We start from the raw sequence: 10,382 nt of genomic DNA, 5'->3' as shown, positions 1-10,382 counted from the left end.
GGACCCCAGGATCATAACCTGAGCTGAAGATAGTTGCTTATCCAACTGAGCCACCCAGGAGCCCAGAATACTCTACTCTTAATAGGCTTCTCATTAGAGAAGTTTTTATAGTTAACTCAGCAGATTCCTTTCATACATTTCTTAAGAGCATATTATACACAGGCATCATTTTTCTAGGTGCTTGGAGATGAAATGGTGAACAGGAAAAGTAAGAATGGATTTCACAGCAGTGAGAGTACAGGAAGGAACAGTTAAGACTTCTTTCTTACTAAGCCAAGTTAGTACCATATACATGAGAATGCTGGGTTGGGTTATGGCACTATTAACCTTTCACCTTAAATGACATAGGAAATACCTTGTTTAACTTGAACAACATTTCTGCTTTTACATATTTTATTTAGAAGTTAGAAAATGGTATTTCAAAAGTATTTTTATTCTAAATTCATCAAATATGTTGTCTTTTCAAAAGCATAGACATTCCATTACTTCTACTAGTCATCTAAGTGTATGCAGCGTGAGCAGCCAGAAATTTGACAAAAGAGGAGGATGGCCATTTTTGGTTTATGTGAAGTCTGCTGCAATGGAAACTCCAAAGTCCCTCCATTTATTTATTTATTTATAACAAAAAGAAAATTTACTCTTGCTAATAAAAGACAGCTGGAGGTGTGCTGGGCATGGAGGAAGAATAAATGAAGGAGAGGAGGACTCTGAGTAGAGGCTGGGGCAGGGAGGAGTCTCTGCGGGGAGCATAAGGGGCTTGCAAACAGCAAGTTGGAGGGCAGTGTGATACCTGTGTGGGGGACAAGAGAACGGGGGCTTTTATCTCCATGCAGCTTTTACCCGAGTGTTTTTTTTCAGGAGACTGGAAAGTGGCACCTGGGAGTCATTAAGCAATAACTTCCCTGCAGGGTTTAGCTCAGGAGCAGTGCTGACTTGGTGGCAGTGGTGGGATAGATTGGGGGAAGCCGTTGCTCACCAAAATCACTGACTGCTTTAGGGTATACTCATCCTTCAGATGCCTAAGCCCAGAAGGGTCCACAGAAGACTGCTTTCCAAGCCCCACCTGCTAGTGCCAGGGTCTCCCCTTAGAGTCTCTCAGAGTAGGGGGAGGTCAACAGGAAGTGGCTCTGTAGTCCCTGGAGGCAGCCAAAGCCCATTTTGGGGGTCATTCTGTGAGTGCCCAGAGACAGTTTCATAAATCCTAGAGTGTGTGTAATTGTGAAGCATGTTTATAGGTCATATGTAGACAAACATAAATTAACTTTATGCATTTTAGAAATATGTTTTAAATATCAAAATGTACCCAGGATTTCCACCTCATTTTGTTAATGTGAACCTCTTCTCTCTCCACTGTCAGCCAAAAATAGGAGTAAGTTCACAGAAAGAGCAACTCCAGGGACTTCACCCTCATGGTTTACAGTGGTGATGGAGAGCCACAGGGTCCGGGTGTCCTGTAATTAAACCCTCTCCCTGTGCACTCGGTGTGATCGTGACTGTCACTTTGCTGTGCCTTTGGGGCATGTGGGCTTCTAATGTGCCCCTGTCATTTTGTCTCTCAGTGAGAAGTAGCTTTAATGCCACTGCAGTGGTAGGAGGACTGAATATCACGGTCCTCCCCTGGGGGCCAGCAGGTGTGTTTAGATAATGTGTCTTTATCATTGTGATGGAATCATCTGTTTGCCGGGGATCATACAGATTATGTTTGTCCTTTAAAAAAAAAAAAAATTTTTACTTACTTATTTGACAGAGAGGGAGAGAGAAAGAAAGAGAGCATGCACAAGCAGGGGGAGGAGCCGAGGTAGAGGGAGAATCAAATTTCCTGCTTAGCAGGGAACCTAACATGGGGCTCCATCCCAGGACCCTAGGCCAAAGGCAGACGCTTAACCTACTGAGCCACCCAGATGCCCATTTGTCCTTTTGCTTTCCATTTTCATAGGCAGGTCTTGGAGACTGAACTGGAAAAACTTTAGCTGATACTCTATTCCAAAGTCAAAGTATTACAGTGTGGAAGCACATTTTTAGTGTCATGGCAACTGGGGGCAACCTATTTGCTTCAACTTACATATAAATATATATGTATTACAGACATAGCATATATCTAAGGTGACTTTTTATCTGTCCACGCATGACTCTTTGGATACATTGCCTTCATCAGAATGCAACTAAAATTTGCACGGGTTTAGCTTTATGTTACAAAGAATTTGCAGAATTGTGACTTCAAACAAGTTATATTTTGGTAATGCCATGATTCTTCTACATCACTGAAGTGCATGCTTCTAGAACGTAGAAATACTGAACCAACTTTGCAGTGAAAAACTATTTGTGAATGCACACAGATTCTAACATGTTGGTTTTGCTGCTGTTTTTCAAAGCTGCAACAACATTTTGAATTTGAATACCAGACCAAAGTGGATGGTGAGATAATCCTTCACCTATATGACAAAGGAGGAATTGAGCAAACAGTTAGTATGTTGGATGGGGTGTTTGCATTCATTTTACTGGATACTGCCACTAAGAAAGTGTTCCTGGGCAGAGATACTTACGGAGTCAGGCCTTTGTTTAAAGCAATGACGGAAGATGGATTTTTGGCCGTGTGTTCAGAAGCTAAAGGTAATTAGAGAATTTTTCTGTAGGGTTTCATTATTGCTCTGGTTTTGTGTTTCCCTCTAGATCATATTTGCAAATCCCATGGTGGGCATTCCAGAGGTTTTCCAGAGACTATTTGTCAGTGCTTTTAGAATAATGTATCTAAAATTAATCTGTTCATGGTATTCCCTGGTTAAAACTTTTTAATTAACTCCTCACCTCCCATAGGGGTTGTATGACTCTGTTGCAGTCTCCTGGCTAGTGATGGGATCTGGGTCCAGTCTGGTCTTTGAATTCAGTATGACAGATTACTGGGCTGACACACTCAAATTGTAAATCATAATGAGCATTTGATAGGCTGTTCCTATTTACAACAAAACATCGATTATGTATCAGAGATCGTGGTGGTGTCAATTAGGTTACTCACTATGAAAACTTATTGAGGAAATTTAGATTATACTGTTAATACACAGTATATAATAACTAGTAAAGGGGTAGATGCCTGACTTAATGCCCAACTTTAAAGTACCTCATACTGGATTTATTTGCTTGTCAAAGGTCCAGGAACCACAACTGTTTTCTTAAAATACCTCAAAGAAATGACAGCCAGGATATCGTAAAATGAATAATTTCAAGTCCCTCTCCTTGCTTAGTGTATCTTTTGTTTTTATACTTAATTTATTATGGAAAATAGATTTTCTTGATCTGAAATTTCAGCTAGGGAGAAGAAAGGGAACATTGGAGATTTTCCTATTGCTCTGAAATCCTAGAAATCAGTGTAGCCTTGCTCAACATCTCTGTACCACTGTGACCTCTCTTGTAAGTAGATAGTATCATTGAGTTAATTTTCCCGTTTTGCTGATATAATGGACATGTGTTTGTACAAAAAAGGGAAATAGGAATTTAGAGGACAGTAAGTTACCTGTGAGAGTTAGTGTGAATTGTAGCATGAGTAAAATTCTCTTTTGGAATTTGTAGGCCTTGTTAACCTGAAGCACTCCACAACTCCTTTTTTAAAAGTGGAGCCTTTTCTCCCGGGACACTATGAAGTTTTGGATTTAAAGCCCAATGGCAAAGTTGCCTCCGTGGAAATGGTCAAATACCATCACTGTAGAGATGAACCTCTGCATGCCCTCTACGACAACGTGGAGAAACTGTTCCCAGGTACTAGAGCAAACGCCCAGCGGAAATGATACTTTCCTGTCACTAGAACGGGTCATGTGTGAAGAGCTATTTCCTATTTCATGTGGATGTGGCGCACTGGGCTTTGGCAAAGTCCCCAGTTGAGCACATGTTATCATGATAGATAAGATGAGTGTGTACCTCATTTCAGTAAATAATTCAGCCCAAGATTTTCTGGAACCGTTTACTTACTTTATGTGATTGTAGGTTTTGAGATAGAAACCGTGAAGAACAACCTGCGGATCCTTTTTGACAATGCCATCAAGAAACGCTTGATGACAGACCGAAGGATTGGCTGCCTTTTATCAGGTGAAGGCTGTTAAAACGCCTAACTATACTGAATGCGTATTTAAGTAAATGATTTGTAGCCATCCCTGAGGTTTTGACGATAGAATATTGAGGATTTAATCTTTCTCTCCATTAGAGGATGAAAATGTTTTCCATAAGCTGCATTTAATATTCACACTAATACAGCAACGTTTGCTTACATTACAATTACTGGGATGAGCGAGCTAATAAACATTCTTCAGCGTCGTGTCTAGTGATTTTTTTTTTTTTAACAATTCATATACTGCAACCATTATCTCGGGTTATATATATTAGATTGTTTTCTTTGATTAAAGTTGATTTTCAGTTTATAAAACTTGGGGATTTTAAATGGCAAAACTCTCATCTTGGGGCTTCACAGGATTGTAAATCCTACCTGCTCCTCTTCGCAAGGCACGTAACCCGTGTACTTCCGGTCTCGCTCACAGGGGGCTTAGATTCCAGTTTGGTTGCTGCCACTCTGTTAAAGCAGCTAAAAGAGGCCCATGTTCAGTACCCTCTCCAGACATTTGCAATTGGCATGGAAGACAGTACTGATTTACTGGCTGCTAGGAAGGTAAGACACCGTCTCTGCCCATTATGTAATTCAGACAGACATGTTAGCATAACTATCAGGCCCATAATTAATGATTCTGTGCTTATGCTCCTGTATTGACTCAGGTAATTATGTTAAATTTAAATATATTAAAATGGAATGAAATGCCTGTTGAATATCAGCAGTGTTGCACGCTGTCCTCTAGATAATTCTACCAAGGCCCATGCAGGCCTCATAAAAACCTAACGATAATAATTCTTCTTGAACATAAGGGCATGGTATAGTGGTTAGGACTGCACGCTCTGGAGCCTGACCACTGGTTTCAAATCCTACTTCCACCATGTAATTACTCATTTGTGTAATGGGAGTAATAGTATCTACTGTGGGATAGTTTTGTGGTGAAAATGATGTAATTCATCTAAAATGCATAGGATAGAACACAGCATGTAGTTAGTGCCCTATAAATGTTAGCTTTTTTTTTTTTTTTTTTTTTTAATAACAAAGCATTGTGTGTTAGGATTATGGGCAGGGGGGACCTTGTACATACATATTCAGTGTTCAGGAGACCTTTTTCCTAGTCTGGAAGAGAAAGAGCTAGAATGCAGTCTCAAAGCAAGCTGATCAATGCTGAAAGAATCCAAAATAGCCAAAGAAAAAAGAAGGGGAGGGTGGCATTTCCTTTAGGAATAATATCCTGAATGTAATATAAAACATTACTGGAGGGCCAGTGAGGGCCAAGGTTATAGTGGGGCCCTGTCAGACTAGAGAGAAAGGAGGGGGGTCTCTTAGGGGTGTAGAGCACACTACCTGTACAGTACTCTGGACAGTTAGGTGGAAGTGTTGGAGCGCGAAGAGCTGATGGGCTGTCTGCCTCTTAGTTGAGTCATGGCAGAGACTGGAGGAGACCAGGAAACCTGACTGGGGAACCTTGTATACGGTAGCCTAGAGAATCATTGCCTCCTATTTTGCCTGGTTTGTTTTTCACTGTTGTTAACTTACTGTGTTGTGAACTACTGTCATGTTTCCTTCTCAAAGGCAGTTCTTTTAAGTCACAAGTATATGGATGTTTCTTAAATAATCAGGTGGCAAATCACATTGGGAGTGAACACCATGAAGTCCTCTTTAATTCTGAGGAAGGCATTCAGGTCTTGGATGAAGTCATATTTTCCTTGGAAACTTATGATATTACGACCGTTCGTGCTTCAGTAGGTAAGGTATTTTAGGACATTAAAAAAATTTTTTTTCTTAAGATTTTATTTAGTTGGGAGCGAGAATGAGAGAGAGAGAGAGAGAGAGAGAGAGAGCATGAGAGGGGAGAGGTCAGGGGGCAAAGCAGACTCACCGCTGAGCAGGGAGCCCGATGCAGGACCTGATCCCAGGATTCCAGGATCATGACCCAGCTGAAGGCAGTCGCTTAACCAACTGAGCCACCCAGGCGCCCCTCAAAAACATTTTTAATACTAAAAAAAAAGGTATAAGGGTTAAGAGATTATTTCAAACAATAGTTTAAAACAAAGTACTTAAGAATAAATGCAAATAATTCTAGAATGGTTTTGGGCTATTTCATGGCAACAGTACAAATTCTACATTAGGTACATTAAAATGGCTTATAGATAAAAAGTCGTTATTTTGGAAGCCAGTTTATAAATACAGAGTTTACTCTAAGTAAAACTCAGTAGCTTCTATAAGCCAAACAGAACGCATTTTTGGTGGAGAGTTATGTTGATGTTGAACAATTTGTCTCTCTCTTCCAAGGTATGTACTTAGTTTCCAAGTACATTCGTAAGAACACAGATAGCGTGGTGATCTTCTCCGGGGAAGGCTCAGATGAGCTGACGCAGGGTTACATATATTTCCACAAGGTAAGCATTCTGAAATGGAGGGATATTGGTGCGAAGCTAGGAAAAGTGAACTGTTTGACTGCGTGCTGTCCCCTCTTGTCACTGTAGCCCTAACACTTGAGTGTCTTGTGATGTAGATGAGGAGACCAGATCCTGTCTGCTTTGTCAGGGGAGAAAGAGGTCTTCCTGGAGTCAGATAAAGATGCATTCTTCAGGACGGTTGAGCATGAGAATCACAGTTGTGATATTTCTTACTATCGTGCGGCAGCATGGTTATTGCCCACAGTGTCCGTTTAATTGCCTGACATCAACCATTTGGTGTGAAGGGAGTAGCACACCTGGTGTAGCAAGCATAGACTCCCTTCCCCAGACCTTGAGTAGCTTTTTGTCTTACCATGCTTAGAGCAGAAATGTGGGAAAGAGAGAGAAACACAGGCTGTTCCGTGTGCACAAAGCCAAGCTGTTGGTGTATTTGTAACTTCACCTGCTTGTTTGTCAAACAGGCTCCTTCTCCTGAAAAAGCCGAGGAGGAGAGTGAGAGGCTTCTGAAGGAACTCTACTTGTTCGATGTGCTCCGGGCAGACCGCACCACTGCTGCCCACGGGTAACTCAGTAGCTGAGAAGCAGTCGTAAAGATAGCCTCAAAAATCAAACAGCTCGGTGGCTGATTGTTTCTTTCAGTTGGTTATATGTTGCAAAGTAGGACTTTTCAGAGAAAGTGAAGCTCTTCTCATTCAGAGTGTTACTGTGGTTCTGATGAGGGGACTGTAGGTTTAGACAGACTTTCTGCCTTTAAACACAGCTCCACTCCACTGCCATCTGAATGGAGAGGGAAGGCAGATGCCCCTCTTTCTAAGCCTTTTTAAGAGAAGTAAAAATTACACACCCCCATGAAACAAGTGTTGAGTGCCTGTTGGATGCTGTGTGGTCACAGGGTGGTGAAGATCCAAGAGGGCTGATTGGATTCCAACAGGTTTCTCTGAGACCATTTCTGGATGCCTAAAGTTGTCGCTTTTTAGCTAGTCATGTTGGAGAATTCAAGACTTGTACTGTACATGATAGAAAACTGACATCAAATGTCTTAGTTGCTTCTACCAAATCACACTGAGGTTGGGAAATAGTAAAATACGGTGTGGGGAATGAACTGAATCCGTGGTTATTATCATATCCATTTGTCTTAACCAGAGTCACCAGGATTCAGGAAACATAATGCAGCCTTTGATGAAACACTATAGATCGGTGGTTTATATTGAATGTTGTATGAAAACGAGTTATTTAGTAGTCAACAATTTTGAATTCTTACTGTTTTTAGTAAGATGAGAGATGGGCTCACCTATAAAAGATGTTGAGGCAGAAAGGTATAGGAAAAGTACATTCTCAGTGATCTGGTCACTCATGATTCTTGCCTTTTTCTGCTTTTTGAGATGTGCACTTAGTTGTTTGTAGAAGGGAAAGTCAAATTATTGTCAGTTTGCCTCACTCCCTAGATAGTAAGCATCCCTTTTTGAATGAAGATTTTTGTGTTCACGCAGTAGTGTAGGATAATCAGGACTGCAAAAATGACTTTATCGTCTTAACATAAGATGACATGACATGATAACATAAGTCATAACGTGACTTATCTTACTTAGAGGCTGGTTGAATTGCCAAGAAACTCTCAAGGACAATCTGAACAGACAGGCAGTAACTCTCCATTTTGATTTAGATTTTCTTTTTTCCTTTAAGCCTTGAATTGAGAGTCCCTTTCCTGGATCATCGATTTTCTTCCTATTACTTGTCTCTGCCACCAGATATGAGGATTCCTAAGGTAGGTGAATCAATCCAAGATAAAAAACTGTCCATTGATATCAAATATATTCGGAACTTTTACTAACATTCCTTTGTTTTCATGTCAGAATGGGATAGAAAAACATCTCCTGAGAGAGACCTTTGAGGACTCCAATCTGATACCTAAAGACATTCTCTGGCGGCCAAAAGAAGCCTTCAGTGATGGAATAACCTCAGTTAAGAATTCCTGGTTTAGGATTTTACAGGACTATATTGAACACCAGGTATAATGTCTTTAAAAATATTGTCTGGGGGGTGCCTGGGTGGCTCAGTGGGTTAAAGCCTCTGCCTTCGGGATGTGGGATCGAGCCCCACATCGAGCTCTCTGCTCGGCAGGGAGCCTGCTTCCTCCTCTCTCCCTGCCTGCCTCTCTGACTACTTGTAATCTCTATCAGATAAATAAATGAAATCTTTAAAAATATATGTATATTGTCTGGAAGAGGACGATGTGGAAATAGAATTGTAATCGCTGTTCATTTTGTGTTTAGTTTAAATGTTTTGTGTGTTGGAGAAATTCTCAGTAAACAATGCTTTTGTAAGAATTTCATAAGATTCAGATAGCATGAAGGATTATGTAGTAACATCTAGAATTGAAAGAGCGAGAGACTTACCCGTTATCACTGACCTTCATTTACCACGTCACTGCATACCTGCTGGGGGTCAGACATTAATAGGCATGAAAGAATAAAACTCAGAGCTACCCTCTGTTATAGACATTCACAAAAATGTTCTTTAAAAGTCACAGCAGCTGTGTATATTCTGGTATTTTAGAATATAAAATGTTCTAAAATTATATTTTAGAATATAAAATGTTCTAAGTGAAGGGTGATTCAAAGGGTCTCTTGGGCAATTACAGTCATGCCTTTTCATATCTTTGGTTGTTGCCATGAAGCCACATTCAATATAAGGGTTTCTATGCCGTCTAAAAAAACATTTTGTTTTTATGCTCTTCTAGGTTGATGATGCAATGATGGCAGCAGCAGCCCAAAAATTTCCCTTCAACACTCCTAAAACCAAAGAAGGCTATTACTACCGTCAGATCTTTGAGCGCCACTACCCCGGCCGGGCCGACTGGCTGACGCATTACTGGATGCCAAGGTGGATCAACGCCACCGACCCTTCGGCCCGCACTCTGGCCCATTACAAGGCAGCTGCCAAAGCCTAGGGGCCCTCTGCACTCAGCCCTGCAAGGACACGCTCCTCTTGTGAAGGGTTGGGGGCTCCAGGATAGGAAGGGGAGCGGAAGCATCAACCACTCAGGCCCGTTGGGCATGAAAAAAAATAAAAGTCTTAAATCAGAACCATTGCTGTAGTTGCTTCTGCTCACGCAGCCCCTTCAGTAGAGGTAACTGGAAACTGAACGGCTTTTACTGTTTACCAGTAAGGTAGAGAGTGAGCCTGGGCAAGGGGGGAGCTGGCTGATGTTTGCAGGCGTTAGCAGCTGCTCTAAGGCTGCTTTAGAAGACTTGGGCCCTGTGCCAACATGGCTCCCTTCCCATCCCGGCCTCCTCTTAGTGTGGCCTTCTCCCGGCCTCCCTCTGGCCTTTCTGTATTCCCAGCAGCTGGCCAGACGGCCTCTGCTGTGCCGAGGCCATCCATCCCCATCGTAGGCTGCCATAACAGCTCTATTTTATAAAATAGCAATTCTTACTTTCTGTTTTCTGTGGTGCCAACACCTCTTCTGCAACTACTGTTCTAGGCCAGAGGTCAGCGGACTCTCAAGGGGCAGTAGGATTGCAAGCTTTGCAGACATCTGTTGGAACTGCTGGACTCCACGACTGGAGTGTAAAAACCAGAGCCAATAGGCAAACAAGTGGGGATGGCTGTGTTCCAGAGTTTGTAAGCTCAGGCAGTGGGCTGGATTTGGCCTGTGGGCCCTAGTTTGTAGAGCCCTGTTGTAGAGAAACAACTCAAACCAAGCATTTGTGATGAAAGGAGAAAGCATTCTAAGCCTAAGCGAGAAAGAGTATAACAAGGAAACATTCAATGAATGAGTAGAAGATTCTCAGTTGAATGCTCACTGGTAGTTTAGGGATAACATTTTGAAATACGTTATAAAGATGGATCCCATTTAGTAGCAACTT

The 10,382-nt window shown here is 41.6% G+C and overlaps 1 protein-coding gene across 15 annotated transcripts in view; it reads left to right on the top strand.

Annotated features, from left to right (window-relative positions):
- Positions 1–9,599, top strand: part of LOC111147228 (asparagine synthetase (glutamine-hydrolyzing)) — a 155,002-nt gene extending 145,403 nt beyond the window's left edge. For all 15 annotated transcript variants that reach the window (XM_022503128.1, XM_022503137.1, XM_022503133.1 and 12 more), the window contains 10 exons: positions 2,373–2,610; positions 3,565–3,750; positions 3,976–4,077; positions 4,524–4,651; positions 5,713–5,839; positions 6,386–6,492; positions 6,975–7,075; positions 8,197–8,278; positions 8,367–8,522; positions 9,254–9,599. In XM_022503128.1, the coding sequence (XP_022358836.1) occupies positions 2,373–2,610; positions 3,565–3,750; positions 3,976–4,077; positions 4,524–4,651; positions 5,713–5,839; positions 6,386–6,492; positions 6,975–7,075; positions 8,197–8,278; positions 8,367–8,522; positions 9,254–9,463 (1,437 nt within the window). In that variant the 3' untranslated portion in view covers positions 9,464–9,599. The remainder of the gene's footprint in view (positions 1–2,372; positions 2,611–3,564; positions 3,751–3,975; positions 4,078–4,523; positions 4,652–5,712; positions 5,840–6,385; positions 6,493–6,974; positions 7,076–8,196; positions 8,279–8,366; positions 8,523–9,253) is intronic.
- The last annotated feature ends 783 nt before the right edge of the window (positions 9,600–10,382 follow it).

Source organism: Enhydra lutris, unplaced genomic scaffold, assembly GCF_002288905.1.
Source record: "Enhydra lutris kenyoni isolate GAN:26980312 unplaced genomic scaffold, ASM228890v2 scaffoldscaffold16, whole genome shotgun sequence".
In the NCBI taxonomy this organism is placed as follows: domain Eukaryota; kingdom Metazoa; phylum Chordata; class Mammalia; order Carnivora; family Mustelidae; genus Enhydra; species Enhydra lutris.
This window is presented reverse-complemented; position numbering and strand designations above follow the sequence as displayed.